This window comes from Lepisma saccharinum, chromosome 23, assembly GCF_977018435.1.
Source record: "Lepisma saccharinum chromosome 23, izLepSacc3.1, whole genome shotgun sequence".
Classification (NCBI taxonomy): Eukaryota; Metazoa; Arthropoda; class Insecta; order Zygentoma; family Lepismatidae; genus Lepisma; species Lepisma saccharinum.
The window spans coordinates 15148060-15167109 of NC_139251.1; the positions used below are offsets into that span (position 1 = coordinate 15148060).

Sequence of the window (19050 nt, forward strand, 5' to 3'; positions counted from 1 at the left end):
ACGGAGCCCCATTTTCGGTTGGCCAACCGGTGCACCTACTCTACTACTTTCTGATGAAACTACCTTGCAGGATTCATCATTATGCTCCAGCATAAATTAGTGAAGAAGTAAATACCATTGGCTGAAGCAAATGATAGTTTGGTATATAAACACACAACAAGGCATGTTTCACAATTAATATCACTACATCTGAAACTCAGACAAAATGAAGATTTTAAGTTAATTTCTAGAAGAAACCTGAGGCTTTCGAATTAGGTTCATAACAAGGTGTTCATCACGTAATATACGTATGTGTGTGTGAGCGCATATAAATATAATAATATTTGATATAAAAATAATAATTACATTGACGTAATGCCATTATTATTTTCAAAAGTCCAAAAGAAGTTTGTTAAATTAATTTCTATATCTTGAAAACATCATTATTTTTATAAACTTGTAAAATTTGGCAGATAATGAATGATATAAGTTTACTTTGCTAAAGGTAAATGTATTTTGAACTAAAAAAGAACATTTTATTTGTCACAGATATAGTACTATGACGTTGAGTACATTAAGTATTCACGCATGTAATTAACATATAATTTATATAATCATAAAGTATATATATATATTTTTTAATTTCCGCAGATTGTAGCATTCATTTTGACATTCCTGGGCAATGCCTCTGCTGGTGCTATTGGAGGAGCTCGCCATTCTCCAGCCGTAGGAATAGGCCATAACATTATTGCTCCAGCGTCTGGAATCTCTATATCCAACATCATTAATGGATCTCCTGTAATTGGTGCTCGTCTCGTCGCTCCAGATGCGATAGCATCTCACCTGGTTGGAACCACTCGGGCCAGCGGTGTAGTGGGTTTACCCTTGATTGGAACGACCCTCTCCAGCGGTGTTATTGGAGCTCCTCTTGCAACTGCAATTGGATCTCCACTGCTTAAATCTTCTCCGCTCCTTGGATCTTCTCTTGTTTCTTCTCCACTTATTGCTTCAGGTATTGGTGGATTGGCAATTAAAGGCTAATTGATACTAGTTTGATGTAAAATATATATGACAAACATAATGCGAATTTTTACTTGTAATTATTTTCAATTCTATATATTTTAGCGCAGTCACTTTAGGCAATTTTTCTCGAAATAAAGGAACTAATTCATAACAAGCTGAAATTTGGTATATACTAGGGATGGGACCGATTAATCGGTACTCTATCGGTATCGGCCGATATAAGCATATCGGTATATCGGCATATCGGTTTATTTACCGATAATTTTACCGATCCGATATTTTTTTTTTTTTCAAAAGTTGACAGAATTCTGTAATTATTTCCCTTTCATGGAAGAAAATTAACAAGGTCACAGAATTCCTCATATATTCCTCTGAAAACAGACCGCAGGAATCTTTCAATTTAACTTTTTTTTTTAGCGGAGTAATATTCATAACGAAGACAATCGTAAAAAACTGCAGCCGGCAAATCGGTTCCAAATCTCACGTTCATGTTGTCAAGTTAACTGCTATATATTTTTTTAGAGGAACGGTGTGCAGAATGAATCCGACCATAAGCAATTGCAGTCAATAAACCAGTTCCAAAACTCACATTCATGCTTTCTCATTGAAAGGTAATGAAGTCTTCGCTACCATACATTTGCGTACATCTTCGAGCAGGTTGACAAGAAATACATGCTACGCACGCACAGCTTGATTGAGGGATCTCACTTTTCGCACCCGCAACTTCACCGCTGTTTGCTCCCTTCGACTTGTTACATCATGAAAAGTTCCGTGTGTTAATGCTAAGAAATCTTCACAATGAATAAATTTGCCGTGACGTCAGACCACGGAGGGGTGGGGCTTGTGTTCGATTTGGTGTGCGACCAGATATACCGCTTTCTAGACAGAGAAGCGAGCAGAGGGGAGGGAGCATGGAAGATTTGCAAGCCAGTTGTTGGCCATGCGTTGCCAAATTGTGCGTCGTTCTTCAACATATAGTTGTTTCCTTTATTCGATAGCAAGTGTTTGTATCGTCATGAAAGAGAAAAACGGACACAGAAAAACTAGACATAATATTTGACCTTGATAAAGGTTTGACAACAAAGGAAGGGCAGGAATCTATTCAGATGGCAACGTGGCACTCGAGCGCAAGAAAGGGGAAGCAAGAGAGAACAAACTTATCGCAGTAGTCACGCAGTATTGCCATATGAACGAAACTTCCACTAGGAACAGGGAAAGGGGATATTTTCATTTTGTGGCAGTTGAAAATTGTCAGTAATGCAGGTAGTACACCTGAGCCGACTGAATCGAAACTAGTGATAATGGCCTCAAGTGGAATCCAGGTTCTGTGAAAATCGGCTGCTACTGATAGAACATTCCAATTATCCCGTTTATATGTTTTCAATTTCCGCAACTGTTATGCTCCTTTTGGTTTGATTTCACTCCACATGGAAAGGTGCTCCAAGATTCAAACGTAGTAAATAAAATTGCATTTTCTTTTGGAAAAAGCACTAATAAAAAAACTGATGGTGCCAAACAGAGGCGGATCACCCCCCCCCCCCAAACACACCCACCCACACGCAACTCTCCTTAGTCGGCAGCTGTCCTACAGAGAAGGAAAATTGAATAATTCGTGAACTTTCATATTGAAAATGAATTTTGCACGTAACATTTAGAGATATTAAATTTGTCTGCTCCCGTGGGAATTTCTCCCACCTCGACATTAATATTTTTTGGTGTGCCGTTACTGATGTCGAATTATATTAAAATTCTCTCAGAGTTAGAATAGCCTATTTTTGCATTGCATTTCACATTTTTAAAGCACATTTCTGGGTGTGTGCAGGAACTCGAGAAAGTCTGTTCCCGGATCGGCCGGGGGGGGGGGGGGAATCTCGATACAGACTTCAGAAGTGGCATTTCTTGAAAATAGCAATTTTTATTCCAGAAATGCAAAAACAATTACTTGAGGGGAAAGTAATGATTAGAATTCGAGATATTCACAATGCTGGTGAATTTCAACATTTCCCACTTCGTAAATTTCCCGACTTAGACGAAAAATGGAAAATTTTTACCCACCCAGAACATTCGTTTCGTAGGTTAAAAAAAATTCCCCATCCCGCACACACTTAAATATCCGATCTAGCGACAATAGCGAATTTTGCAGTCCAGTTGTTGGAAACACTGTCTCAACTGTGCTGCATGCTCACTCGGCCTGCTGCTCTCTTTACTCTCTCTTTGTTTGTGTGCATCGTGTTGAATACATCGCGTCACTACTTTTGTGTCTAGTTATCCAAGTTCGTTTTTTGTTGTGTGTGGTTTTTTTTTTTTTTGTTTTGTGTTAAGTTTCTGCGTAGAGACATGCCAAAAGAGAAGAGTACAGTGTGGAAACATTTTAAAATTAAAATAACCGATGTTTCTAAAGTTGTGTGTCAACATTGTTCTGCCGAAATTTCTAGAGGCGGGAAGTCGACAAAATCATATACCACGTCTAACATGCAATATCATTTGAAACGATGTCTTCCACATCTGAGAAAGCTGAAAGATTTATATAGTGAAGAAGTATTTGCTGAAAGTGAGAACTCTAGTTCCGGGGAAAATAATGCTGAAAAAGAAGATAAAGTACCGCATGTGCAATGTGATGTTTTTGAACCAACACCTGGCCCAAGTTCATCTGTTCTTGCTATCCGTGAAACGCTATCAGGATATCAAAAAACCAATTCAAAACTTACCATGCAGCCGACAATAGACTCTTTGTTAAACAAGAAAAAAAAATATTCAAGAAATGACCCAAAATCAATAGCAATTGATAGAAAAATATGTGAAATGGTTGTTCTGGACATGTTACCGATGCAAACGGTAGAAAAGGATGGATTTCGAAGGTTTGTCAACTTTTTAGAACCACGGTATCAGATACTTAATCGGAAGGCATTGTCTTCCTCACTGATACCTAAAATGTATGAACGTGTATCACAGAAGGTCCATATAATGCTGGAAACTTGTACATTCATTGCTGTAACAACAGATGTGTGGACCTCAATTGCTGGGCAAGATTTTTTGAGTGTGACAGCACACTTTATAGACACAAATTTTAAATTAATAAATTTAAATCTTGAAGTAGTGCCTTTCAGTGGCACAAGTCACACTGGACTCAATATTGCAGAAAACCTCAAAGAATGTTTTAATAAATGGGGAATTTCCTCGGCAGTAAAAGTAATCATTACAGACAATGCTCCCAACATGAAACGTGCTGCAGGTTTGTTGGATGATCCATTACCTATATGGATACCATGCATGGCACATTTGCTTCAGCTTGTTGTCAACCAGTGCCTAAGTCAAACTGAAATATCTTCGGTTATTAAAATTGTAAAGAGAATAGCAACGCACTTTCATATGTCACCAAAAGACTCCAGAAAATTAAAGGAAACCCAAGAAAATCTAGGACTTCCAGCTCATAGTTTAATCCAAGATGTTCCCACTAGATGGGATTCAACGTATCTTATGTTGGAGCGTTTCTTTGAACAAAGACTTTCTGTAACAATTGTAACATCATCTTTGTCACTCCCAGTCGAAATATCGTCATCACAGTGGACCCTAATCGAGAGTTTGGTAAAGGTGTTGAAAATATTCCATGAAGCTACTGTATCATGTAACAGTAATAGCACATCGATATCAGATATAATCCCAATGAAGAACAGTGTTGTACAGGCAATGAACAGTTTTGCATCTGAACGCCGAGTGAGGAACTTAGCAGAAGATTTGAAATCAACACTAGAACGTCGATTTCAAGAACTTCAGCCTGGGACAAAAGAAGTCTACATGAAGGCAACAAGTCTGGATCCTCGCTACAAATTAAGGTAAGCAAAAATCAGTAACTTTACAAGGACCTTCTCTGTTATATACCTGTCACTTTTTTACAAAATTTGTTCTTTTTTCCTTTGCATATTTCCAAGGTAAGACTCTACTTTATGTCCTTTTCCTAAGAAATACGTGTCATATATCATTGGAAAGCTTATTGTATAAGGAATTCAACAACTTAAATTACCTGGAGGAGGAAATTGATAAAAACTGAGGAACGACTTGATATGACCGGATCCCTCTCCGATTTTCTTCGTATTTGGCATGCTCACTAATTGAGGCCTCCTAATCACGAATCTGAAGTTAAAATTTGTCGGGAACATCTAGAAATTGCAAAATAAGCAAAAATAAGGTTAGGAGGCCTCAATTAGTGAGTATGTCAAATATGAAGAAAATCGGAGAGGGGTCCGGTCATCTCAAGTCATACCAAAAGGGATATTGTTCGGATATGAGTAATTGAACGTACTGAGGAAATTTTTCGATGATGAAGCACATATTTAGAAGGGAAATGAGTGCTAATGGAACCTAATGTAACAGGCCTTACCTAACCTCGTAGGCATACCTCGTCCCCGTGAATGGTTCGTGGAGCTACCCGTGCATGGTTTTTGGAGCTAACATGAATGGTTTGTGGAGCTACCCATGCATGGTTTCGGGGGCTATAGTGAACAGAAAGTATAAAAAGAAAAAAGTACTTACCCGAAGAGATGCCGGCTGTCTGCAAGCACGGTTTTGAGCAATGGACTAAATTATTACTGGGGATAAACGTATTTTACACTATCTACAAGTTTTTAGGAACCTATTCTTCTTCATGCATCATACACACGCACAATGCCCCGCGAACGCAAATGAGCAAAGCACATGCATTCACAATGCGGACACAAAGACGAACCTGCAGTGTTGTTAACTCCCATCGGTTACCACCAAAAGGCAATAAGGACGTAAAGTAGAGTCTAGCCAATTCCAAAATGTATTAAGAATAGAAAAAAGGTATCTGCTATCTAAGGTGTCACTTTATGTATTATTAATCAGAACCCAGCAAATAATGCCCGCAAATAGCAAGAAGAATTAGGTTACGTCTCAAAGTACCAAAATTGTGACTGGTAAATAATTGGAAGTTAAGTTTGGCTTCAAATTATCAAAACAGTCATCATACACAAATTCCTTTTTTTCTGATTTTTTTAAAAATATATATATTTCTGAATTATGCCTTCATTAAGGCAATTTGCCAAAACTGGCAATAAATCAGTGCTAAATAAAAAAAAATGGTAAATGTTTACTATCCTTCGGACACCTATAACTTCTGAGTTTCGTCAATTATTGACATTTCTACTTACCTATCTGCTTCACGGATCATTTTTTAACGTGTATTCACGTTTTTTTGATCAATTTTTTTTTAAAAAGTGTTTTTGTAACTGAAGAACGTACGTTTCCGCAAATGGTTTGTGGGGCTATGTGAGAATGGTGTCTGGGGCTATGCGAGAATGGTGTGTGGCGCTACGCATATTTTTTTTCGAAACCAATTTTTAACTATTGTAACCCATTGTGACCCTACCTAACCTAACCTTAGCGGAAATGGTTCGTGGGGCTATGCGTCAATGGTTGAATTTCCGCTATGAAACATTCCCACATCACACAAAACACCTTCCAGATGTTAGACAATGCTACAGGAACTTATTACGTTAAGTAGTTTCTTCTGTAGAAATGAAGAAATCTGTCCGAAGGATAGTAAACTAGTACCAAAAAAATACAATACAGCAGTTTCTGATTTTTTTTTTGTTCCTGCATTTGACCACAGCAGAACATTACTTCTTGAGTTTGTTTTAAGTTCACTTTATGCACAGAAAGGTTAGTTGGTACTGAATGTGCAGTTTAAAGTGGAATCTGAACCTTGTGCCATATGCGCTCGTGTTGTGTGATGCTACAATACCCAATATGACTCACATAACTTTACCAAACTCCAATATTATAACTTCTTTGTGTAATTTATCGCACAAACAGCGATGCGAAAAAAAAAGTTTTCGTCAAGAGTTTTCAGTCCTCGTGATATGAACGGCTAGACATAGAGATTATTTATTCATGGGCGAAGTTCAGCCTGTGGCAGCTCTACCACTTAACCTACAAAACTAATATATCATCATGAAATTTTATTTTTAATCCTATCTAAATCCTTTATATTTTGTCAATGGAAGTGTTGTGCATTTGTTTCAAAACTCTTTGATCTGTGGACGAAATTACTTTAAAATGTTAAAAAGTAAGTAAAATAAACCACATCAATCAATTGTTAGATCATCCACAATAATAATGCGTCTACTATTGTTCTAGAAGTGCTTATGATTCTGGTAGGCTTTTTTATGACTTGCATCATGCCGAAATGTTTCCTTGGTTAGCTGGGTGTGCTGAGAGAAACAGAATATTGTTTTGCTACACATGTACTATCTTTTGGGCAAAAGACTCTGAATGGCGTATGGTGTTCTGAGTTGAACAACCTAATTAGAAAATGCTATAAAATACCAGTCTTACAAACCTTTGTTGCATGGTGAGGCATCTCATTTGCTAGCATTTAAATATGCCTGGATCATGTTTTATCAGAAGCTGCCTAACTTCAGGCAACACAATGAAACTTTGCTTTCAAATAGACAATGCTTATATTGAATAATCCCATAAGTAATCTATTAGGCAAAAAGGACTTTGGACTTGGCATTCCCACTCGAAATGCTCATGGTACGCCATTGGTATTTATGAGCAACCATTCATTTACACTTTTCATATGTATATCTGGGCTGCTGCTATCTACTTCACGTGCTTGGGGTACAAAGAGGTATTAATTACATTGCAAAATGCTTTTCTTCAGTTAGGTGAGTCAGGTTTGGACTCTTAGCATTAATAGAACACACCTAAATGCTTTCGGTACTAATTTACTATTCCACAAACAGATTTCTTCATTTTTGCACAAGAAACTACTTACGGTAATAAGTTCCTGTAGCATTGTCTAACGTCTGGAAAGTGTTTTCTGTCATGTGGGAATGTATCATAGCGGAAATCCATTATTTTTGTTGAAAAGTAATTCTTCGACGCACAATAGCCTTTGGCGCGTACACCTCCGTAGATTGTCATGCTTGTGTTTTGTTGATTGCAGGGTTTCCAACCATGCTGATGTTTTCCGAAAAGATGATGTATCATGGATGCGTGGTGAAATTCATACCGGGTGTGAAAGATCCACTGGATTTTGTAATTGGGTACTTGAAAAACAGTAGTCCCACAAACCATTGATGGATAGCCCCAGAAACCATTCATGCATAGCCCCACGAACCATTTCCGGCAAGGTTAGGTTAGGCAAGCATAGTTAAAATTGTGTTCGTAAAATAATGTGAAGAAGCTTAAAAAAATAAAAACTTCATGAGTATTTTTTGGTTACGAAGGTTGGAAACACTGCATCGACAAAATACAAGCACGACTCGCGATGATGTACGAAGGTGTATGCGCCATACTGTTTCTTACGTAAATAAAGAAGTACTCGTAATGTGAAAAATTGAAATTACTTTCATGAAAAAAAATGAGAATACACCTTCAAGAATGTTCCGCGAAGCAGATACATAAGTACGAATGTTAAAAGTGACTAAACTAAGAAGTTACATGTGTTTGTGGAATAGTAAATTCTTACCATGCTTTCATTGTTAGGTTAGGTGTTTCAGGTTTAGGGCTATTAGTATTAAAATGTCCCTAAATGATTTCAGCATCTGATCACGTAAGATTCAGTGTAAAGCACAAAACCCTCTGTTGAGCCTCACATGAAAAAAAATAATGATAGAACTATGTATCCAAGACGTGAGTAAACCGAGAACAACTTCTCACTGTGAAGTGCAAACAATCATGTACACTACTTTTCAAATCTTACTTTATCTGGTAAATAATGCTTTTGAAGCTTTTAACTGTGCTACTTAGCTTCTCCATGCTTCAAATTTACTTTCCAAAACTGTTTCCAGTATTCTAAAGCATTTTTCTAATTAAAAAAAAACAACATGTAAAGGCTTGTATGGGGATCTGGTGGCTAAGTAAAGCCCATTTCTTTTAAAGGGCTAATTTATTGCTAGGCCTTAATTAAACTAGTCAGTAATTAGGCAGGTTTTTTTTCAGTATTGTGGTGAGTTAAGTCAGTAATTTTGACTGACTAGTTTCCATCCCTGGGATGAAGTTGTAGTAATGGTTGTTGAAAAATAGAACTAGTTCCCTCAAAATAAAATCTGAAATACACCACCCAACAAAAATATTATGATTTAACACGTCTTTCAATTTCTAATTCAAATTAGTAAGTGTGGACAGTATTAATGCAGTTTTCAGTGTAGGATTATTGCAAAAGTTCATTTTTCTAATGTACATGCTCATACACATCAGAAGTAAAGTTTTTTCATTTCATTTTACAGGATTTTTAGAGAAGCATCACAGTCGACTCTAGTAAAAGAGTTGCTACAGCAAGAGTTTGAAGCCTCTACCTCATGTACGGAAACTGGTGGAAACCATGATGAACAGATTTCAAGTCAGTCCAATGCTGAATATGGACTTTGGGGTATTTGTACCCAACTTCTTGAAGAGTGTACCCATAGTGAAACACGTTCCACATCTCCTCTGGAAGCTGAAATGGACTCTTTCTTCAATGAACCATTGATATCTCACAGTAACAGTGCCCTTGGTTATTGGGAAGGAAACACCAAGTATCCACTTCTGAGAAACTTGGCAAATAAATACCTAGGTGTGCCAGCATCTTCAGTTTCGTCTGAAAGACAATTCAGCACAGCAGGATATATCTGCAACAAAAACCGCACAAGACTGAATCCACAGAAGGTTCAGCAACTTACATTTTTGAATAAGAACCTGCCAGTTGTAGACTTCAAGTGGGACTAGTTTGTGTTATTTCTCTTTCCATTCAAGAAAAACCAATTGAAATATCTGCATGTTAAATGTGATTAAAATTGATTTTTTATTTTTCAGATCAATGTAAACAATGCAATACCCCAGAGTTTGTTGATAGACAGTGCATATTATATATGTGTAGTTAATAGATGTATTTTTATCAATATTTCTAAATATAACTTACATTTTTCTCAGATATTGATTGAAGGACTGTATATTATTCCAATTTTCCTATACTTGCTACTTTGTATTGAAGGAACACCATGCACAAGGTGTTGAGATTGCGAGTTGACCACTCCACACAGCGACTACTTTATATCGGATCGGTAGAATATCGGTTATCGGTATCGGTAAATTTCATATCGGTACTTTATCGGTATCGGTAAAAATTTCATATCGTCCCATCCCTAGTATATACCATCCTAGAGACATTAGTAACAACATACCAAAAGTCCCCGGCCATCACCCGTACGCTAAGTCCGCCATATTGGAAAATGGCGGACAACGAAAGTTTTCACGAAATAAGGGAACTATAATTCATAGCAAGCTGAAATTTGGTATATACCATCCTAGAGACACTAGTAACAACATACCAAAAGTCCCCGACGATCATCCTGCCGCTAGGTACGCCATATTGAAAAATGGCGGATAAATTCCAGATTTCACTAACTAGAACTAATTGACAATAGCTTGCTGTTGAATATATATCTTTGTTAGAACTCTACTAATATCAATAACAACATGTTAAGTTTTCTGCAGATCATTGACACGGTAGGTGACGGCGCCATATTGCAAGCACGGTGGATAAATTCAATATTTCGCATGAGAATGGAATTCACTTGTAACATAATGGAATTTGATAAATGGGTTTGGTATGTAAGGTATGACAATATTCTTTAATATTTGCCCTCTCATCAGGCAGGCTGTTGTTTTCAAGTGTCACGTTCTGTTCACAAACTAAATCAGATTGTCATTATGGTAATGCACTCCTGTAGGTAACACACCACAAAAGACATATCTGAATCAGAGTTAGTCGCTTTCATCGTTGTCATGTTGGTCATCGACATGTTCTCCATTATCTTCTGTGGAAACACTGAAAACAAGAATGAATTTCGTACAGGAAAGATCTTGGTATGGGACACATAATCTGCTTGCATGCAGATACATTCTCCATCACAGTTTTAAGTAGATCCTCATGAAATTAAATTCAGTATATCTCTGGGAGCAAGTGGTATCAAAGTAGTGCCAGGGACTATAACTTGATCGTATAGTTTCAGGTGGCAGTTGATTTTCTCGACAGTCAAATGGAGTTTCTAAGAAATAATAGAAACAAATCCAGATTTATTACTCGCCTATCTTCAAAGTTAGTAGAGGCAAGAGTTCCTGTAAAACTTTGCCCTGGCGATACTGACGCTCTAATCGTTCAACCTGCCACTGTACACAGTATTAGAGGTTCTAAGGTACCGATCTGCTTGATATTTATTCTCCCTGCCTTAACTCACTCAGTACATAATGTGTTTTTCTTTGTTGTTATTTTTTCTTATAGAATCTTGGCAAGGTACTATACCATAAAGTATTTACAGTTCAGCATAATCCGTGTTTCTCAGCCAAGAACCACATTTTATTCCTTCATTCAGCCAGTGGATTCGATACTGTTTCCTCTTTATTCAAACAAAGAAATAAAGTTTTAACAAATACACTATATACACTTGCCAATTTTAAATAACAATTCGGCAATGGTAATGCCAGACGCAATTACAAAAGCTAGAGAACTCTTCCTCTTAGCGTCCGAACAGGACGTCTCTTAATAGCTTCAAACGAGATAAGTTTGTAGCAAAAAGGAATTCAAGATTGAAATCCTGTACCAAACGATATACTGAATTTCATTGCGTAAGGATGTACCAAAAACTGTAATGAAGAATGTACTTGCATGCAAGAAAGTTTAAAATGTTTCAGATTATGTGCCTCTTGCCAAGATGTTTCCTGTACGAATTTCATACTTGTTTTCAGTGTTTCCAGAGAAGACAATGGAGAAGATGTCGATGACCAACAAATATGTCTTTTGTGGTGTGTTACCTACAGGAGTGCATTACCGTAGTGACAATCTGATGTAGTTTGTGAACAGAACGTGACACGTGAAACAACAGCCTGCCTGATGAGAGGGCAAATATTAAAGAATATTGTCATACCTTACATACCAAACCCATTTATCAAATTCCATTCTGTTACAAGTGAATTCCATTCTCATGCGAAATATTGAATTTATCCACCGTGCTTGCAATATGGCGCCGTCACCTACCGTGTCAATGATCTGCAGAAAACTTAACATGTTGTTATTGATATTAGTAGAGTTATAAGAAAGATATATATCCAACAGCAAGCTATTGTCAATTAGTTCTTTAGTTAGTGAAATCTGGAATATATCCGCCATTTTTCAATATGGCGTACCTAGCGGCGTGATGATCGGCGGGGTATGTTTTTACTAATGTCTCTAGGATGGTATATACCAAATTTCAGCTTGTTATGAATTATAGTTCCCTTATTTCATTAACACTTTCATTGTCCGCCATTTTCCAATATGGCGGACATAGCATAAGGGTGATCGCCGGGGAGTTTTGCTATATTGTTACTAATGCTACTGAGATGTTATATACCAAATTGCAGCTCGTTATGAATTAGTTCCCGAATTTTTCCTGTTTTGAATGCACTTTTTCCCTTTCTGTCACAATAAATACCTTCTTTCCCATATACTGTTCATTATCTATTGTGTTATTTCAAGGAGACTGTTTACAGTAAAAGGAATTGTTGTAATAGTATCTTATTCTCTTTTCATCTTTTATTTTTATTTTGATTGTACGTACATACTGTAAATGGGTTCATATCGTTAGTGGCATTGTAGAATATCATTGAATATTTTTCACATTTAACGTTTGCCAGTTTGATAGGCTGGACAAACCAACTGAGGATGTAATGATGTAATCAAATGGATATATTCGTTTACCCTTTGCATTGTGAAAGTCGAGAAATGTTGTGCTGGCTGGATCCTTCATTTAATATGGAAAATCCGAAGATATCTTAATATCTTCTTTTCTCGTTTTGAGCTCAGGGATAATTTTACATTTTCTTATTTGTATTTTATTTTTGTTATTTTCTAAGTTTTCTATTAATTTTACTCTTAGTTTAACATCTATGTAAATTAATGTGTGACCATGACAAAGTAGCAGTAGCATTATCACAGAACACTCAGGTTTTCCGGAATGTTGATACCAGAACCATTGTCTCTTGAAATCCACTCTCTTACTTTCCGTTCTTTTTATCTACCTTTAAAGGCTCTGGTTTGAGGATTTCTTCCCCTCATCACCGAAGGAGATGCTATTATTGTTCCCATCCTGAAGCCCGGCGAAGATCGCACACTAGTTACTAGTTACCGGCCGATCGCTTTACTAGCTGTGTGTGTGCAAGCTGATAGAGCGCATGATCAATAAGCGTCTCATCAAGTTCTTAGAGATGAACTCCTTGATTAGCAATTTTCAATGTGGGTTTGGTCCAAATCGTTGCACAATGTATATTCTGGTTCAGCTGGAAACATATTCAGGATGTTTTCTTGAAGAAGGAACGCTGAATTACAGCCTTCTTTGATCTCCGAAAGTCCTATGCTCTGTCCTCGGAATCTCTGGATTTTAAATTGTAAAATTTTAAAATGTAGATCCATTCCCGATTCGCCTACCTGTGCATAATAAAAGCTGACTCAAAAAGAACTCCGCACTTTGTATCAAATATTGTTACATTTTTCGGCTGATATTATTTTTTAGTTATGAATCTGTTTCTAAATAATCAGGATTCTTTTAGCTATGAACTTACAGTCTTCATCTTGTCTAACTTGTTGCTGTAGCGATATTGATTGTGAAACATCGCTGTTGATCATTTATTTATATCTAAGTATCATCTGCTTCGACCAATGGCATTTACTTCCTTACTATTCAGGAGGAAGTATAGTGATGAATCGTGCAATGTGGTTTCATCAGCAAATAAACCAATTCTTTATTTGTTCCAACTTACATGACTTCCGGAATTCAATCGAATGAAAGTTACGTATTCTTTACCTTGGACTGTTTCATTTGTGTACCGTTAATAAGGATAATGGTTAAATCCAGTTAATTTTCTCGCGCTATTGATAGGAATAGGCTCAAATTTTAACTTAGAAAGAAGATTCTATAGAGATACAGATACAGGGAGGTTATTGCAGCATGCCACCGCTTCAGCATCGGCCGCTTGCCGGCCCAGTCATGCAACAGGTGCCGGCAAATTGCGTAACAGATAGCCCGTAACAGAAACCGCTTGTTTTGTAATGTTTCCACTTTTCACAATTACAGTTACAATTACAATTGAAATAAGCACGTACCTTGTCGCACGGATGCAGGAAAAGGTGTCCTCCCAAATACAAATATTTCCGGCACCTTATTTCTGACATCTAATCTTAGATTAGACATCGCTACTTTATCCTCAGTTGACAGAAAGGGAAGACAGCATCCCGGCGCATAAAGCAAACCGAAAGCGTAAAATGATATTTAAAAGTAATAATAATGATGATCACTAACCTCCTGTGTTATAAGAGATGTTGAAAATGACTTCCTTCAACAGCAATACAACACGTTTCTTAGGTTCAAGAGATCCTGTCTATCGTAATCCCTGACCACTTTTCTGCAAGAATTCGTTTTCACGTAATTATCGTACATAAAAACTCTATGTTCAAGACTATATTTGTTTAACGACATAAGTAATGAATGAATAACAATTAACACACAATAAAGCACTAGCACACCAACTCAATAACACAGTATAAACAAAACGCGTACTGATAAACGCGAAAAGAAGTGAACATGAATGAGCGTAGACTCACTGTCTGGTAGCCGACAGTGTTGCTAACCATTTATCGGCAATGTCCCTACAGACGTAGTCAAAATGTCCCTACAACTGACCAAATGTCCCTACGCCAAGTAAAGTGACTAAAAAAAAAACACCTCATGAGCATGCAAACAGAAGATAAAATATACACATTTACTTACCAAATCTTTCTGCTCGGTGCTTCCACAATTAATGAAGGAGCGAATTTACAATACAGGACCTCTCCCCGATTTTTTGTAATATTTCGCATACTCACTAATTGAGGCCTCCTAATCACGAATTTGAAGTTAAAATTTGGGGGGTCACGTGTAGAAATTGCAAAATAAGTGACATTGAGTGGTCCGCGATCGGCACGATTGCTTATTATTTACCGGAAGATTTTGTGTTTCCAATACTTAAAAAACGAAATATACATTCCTGATATTACTACGACCCCAAATTTTAACTATGTTTGCCTATCCTAACCTAACCTAACCGTACCTGAATGGTTCGTGGGGCTATCCGTCAATGGTTTGTTGGGCTACCCGTGCATGTTTTTTTCGAGCCCAAATTTTAACTATGTTTGCCTAACCTAACTTAACCTAAACTTACCGAGAATGGTCAGTGGGGCTATTCCTGAATGGTTTTGCGGTAATTGTGATTACGAACCGATAAAAAATATTATTTTCGTAGCACTTTAACGGCAAACGTTCATCATCGAAGGCCATTTTCGTATCCTGCAATTTTATGATTGATGTACTGTTGCCAAATTTACCTGTAATCAAATCAGTTCTTCTACATCGTGATTGTCGCTGTCACATGTAAGCACGTTCTTTGGGCAATATACTGAAATCCATAAGTTTATTAATTAGCCCACAGCCATCCTCCTGCACACTCCACCTAACAATCTGTACAACATTAACAACTTTTTTACTGTTCTCTTCCGCCATTCTTACACGATCCATGCTCTCCAAGTATGAAATCAACAGTGTGGCAACGCTGTAGACAGCGTAACTAATTTTAATTTGTTCATATCAACAAATATGGCTACCATACTTGTATACGGAGAATCATTGCGAGAATTGAAAAGCTTATTTTACAACTTCTACACGTTAATGAACATTTTTTCCCCCTCACCCCAACATGTTAACTTGAGATATATAATCACGAATAATTATTTCGTGAGTATAAGACGTAGCATAGAAATTACAGAAGGGTCCGGTATTGTAAATTCTTGCCTTAATGAATAATAGGGGTGTGCTGGACAGAATTTTTTGGGTCGGGACGGGATCGGGACGGTAATTTTTTTAAATCCCGACATTCGGGACTGAAAAATTTGCAATTTCCCGACCAAGTCGGAAAATTTTCTGGACGGGAAATGTTCGAAATTTCCCGAAGCACTGGAAATCTCGAATTTTACAAGTCATTTTCACTTTAAGTGATTGTTTTTGCATTTCTAGAATAAAAACTTACAACTTTCTATAAGTTCCAGAAACTTACAAGGCAGAAAACGTCGAGAATTAACGACTTTTTAAAGTAAAGAATCCAGCACACCCCTAATGAATAACGTTGAGTCGTTTACTGTTGATTATGTTATTTGAAGTCATACATGCTGCTGCTGTGAAGAGATAGATGTTGGTTGGTGATGCTGTATTTCCTGCATTCTTTAACAATTTTGGTCCCATTTTATTTCCCTTTTTTGTTTTTGTATCACTTAACATTGAAAATATTCTTTCCGTTTCCGCGTTAGAATGCGGCAATGTTAGCACTATTTTCGCGAGAGTGGAAATGTTTTCAAAAAGGAACTTGCCTTGAAAGTTTTTGGTAACCGATAACATGTTCCAAAATTCTGATGGAGATCTGTTAGTTAGTTCTTTTTTCTCCTCCTCGCTAAAGTATCCAGATAAACTAATTCATAAAATGTAATTTACCAAGATTGAAAAAAGTACCTACGTTTTCCCTCATTTGGCAAAATCTGTCCCTACGTTCCTACGCGGGCGAAATTTAGTGAAAAGTCCCTATGCGTAGGGACATGTCCCTACGGTTGGCATCACTGCCGACACGTGCAGTATGAAGCGCCATCTCGCGGCTGACAACTCACCCAACCCCCGATAAGCTGCAGGCGCTGTCGCGACAACTGAGAATAAAGTAGCGATGACTAATCTAAGATTAGACGTCAGAAATAAGGTGCCAGAAATATTTGTATTTGGGAGGACACCTTTTCCTGCATCCGTGCGACAAGGTACGTGCTTATTTCAATTGTAATTGTAACTGTAATTGTGAAAAGTGGAAACATTACAAAACAAGCGGTTTCTGTTACGGGCTATCTGTTACGCAATTTGCCGGCACCTGTTGCATGACTGGGCCGACAAGCGGCCGATGCTGAAGCGGTGGCATGCTGCAATAACCTCCCTGTATATATGCTCATTCTTTCCAGTCACGACTGAGGTTTCAAGCCACAACTTTATATATATATTCGGGGGCAAGGGAGGCCGATGCGCCCCCTTTTCTCCACTCTTGCCTCCGCACTATGCTAAGCCTTATCTACAAAATGGAAATATACTGCCTTTCCCCCAGTTTTGGAACCAGTTTGTGTGTGTGTGTGTGTGTGTGTGTGTATGTGTGTTGCCTTACAATCAAGGGCTCTGGGTCGGATATCCGGTCTAATGAATCAATGAATGAATGAATTGCATTATTTTGCTTCGCTTTTTGGCCAATCTTTGCTAATCGCGAATATGAGGTTCCCACTTTAAGTTGTAGGTTCAGTCCCTATTAGCCTCTCTGTGCATAAGTATACTTAAAACAATAAATACAAAAAATCAATTTTCTCTTTCAAAATCCATCGTCTCTATTTATCAAACACATTCAGTAACTAACTCTTTTTCCAATATCCCTTATTTTTGTTGTCTTTTATATTTATCTCATGTCTCTCTCTCTCTCTCTCTCTCACACACACACACACACACACACAAGCACCCAAGGAAGCACATATTCGCTCTTTTCTCTCTCTCTCTCTCTCTCTCTCTCTCATTCTTTTACACTCTCTCATTCCATATGTTTTTATCACTTCCCCTTCCTCTCTCTCTCTCTCTCTCTCTCTCTCTCTCTCTCTCTCTGTGTTTTTAGTTCTTTAGCTCTACAATGAGGTAATTCTTAAACCCATGAAAATTAATGTTTGCTCAATTTGCATGAAATTTGCATTCTTATATTCCCTAGTCAATGCCGCAACGAAATTCATTTCCACGGGCACAAAAAACCAAGTACTTCCAAGTGCTATAACGTTGTGAATATTAGGTCAGGAGACACATCAACCTCTTGCGATTGAGATTCACTTGCCACACCCTCCACTGTTCGCAGATGAACTTCCTCTTGTTGCAACAATGGCCACGTAACGAATTGAGGTTTATGCTCTCTCTGGTGGTTGGTCAGTGAACCAGAGATTATCCCTTTTACTGCGTCTGAAGGTCATAGCGGTATGGTTCTGATGCCTCTGCGTCCCACATGGCAATATCTGGCGTGTGCTTCGACACGAATGAGATAGTTACATTGCACGTTTCTGCTTTCCCACTGGGAAGGAATGATCGGATCTATGTTTCAAAACTTTGAACGCAGAACGACGTGGCAGTAAGTGTGCTAAATGTCTTCAATTTGTAGTTACGAATGGCAGGTGCGGCATAGGCATGCGCAGACCCTCTGGTTAAGGGGAGCAATAGCCTTGATGGAAGTTCAGCCCGGGAAAGAAAACATTCCATCTCACTATTTTATTGTAACAATGCATACGAAACAGAACCCACCGAAAATCACCGTATTGGACAAATTCCGACTTCTATGGCACCAATGTTCTCTGCCCCCTTTATTTCCAATCTCAGTTGTTCAGAAACTAATTTCTACAACAAATTCAAATCAACTACACAAAATGTATTCATTTCCAATACGGGAAATTTATTCTGCAGTCACATAGAAGTAACAACTAAAGTACGTGCGAGTGTTAATAACAATAATTTACTCGAGAACGAAGTTGGATAGTTCAATTACATAGGAAATAATGCAGCCCCTGTCATGCAGACTTGAACCCTGGTTAAGTTATTTAAACGTTAGAAACTCCTTCCTTCTAACACTTCTTTCATGAAGTAAGTAAGTAAAAATACTTGAAATGTACTTTTATTTCACTATTATCACAATATTAAGGAATTTTAATAGTCTATGGTCATTGTCTTCTGCTCTTCGGCGTGTCTTTCGATGCGACCCCTCCTAGGATAGCCAAGTTGCAAATCCCCCCCCTTATTGAGGAAATGAGGCGGAAAGAAGATAACTTGTATAAGAACTACGGATGTTCAAAGTGAGCAACGGTTCTGCTTAATAACTGAGTTTCTTAACAATTGTAGTATTCGTAGTTCGAAATACAAAGACGTGTGCATGAAT

The 19050-nt window shown here is 37.6% G+C and overlaps 1 protein-coding gene across 1 annotated transcript; it reads left to right on the top strand.

Annotated features, from left to right (window-relative positions):
- Nucleotides 1-4655: 4655 nt before the first annotated feature.
- On the top strand, nucleotides 4656-9942 carry LOC146005376 (zinc finger BED domain-containing protein 4-like). Its single transcript, XM_083144588.1, has 2 exons — nucleotides 4656-4835; nucleotides 9258-9942. Exons 1-2 carry the CDS (start codon nucleotides 4666-4668, stop codon nucleotides 9733-9735), a joined length of 648 nt encoding a protein of 215 aa, XP_083000714.1. The 5' UTR covers nucleotides 4656-4665; the 3' UTR covers nucleotides 9736-9942.
- Nucleotides 9943-19050: the final 9108 nt, after the last annotated feature.

Bases quoted from the DNA above. Each gene is read 5' to 3' on its own strand.
- LOC146005376 (XM_083144588.1), top strand. From the start codon at position 4,666: ATGAAGAACAGTGTTGTACAGGCAATGAACAGTTTTGCATCTGAACGC. The intron at 4,836-9,257 runs GTAAGCAAAAAT...TTCATTTTACAG, and splicing joins GATCCTCGCTACAAATTAAG to GATTTTTAGAGAAGCATCAC.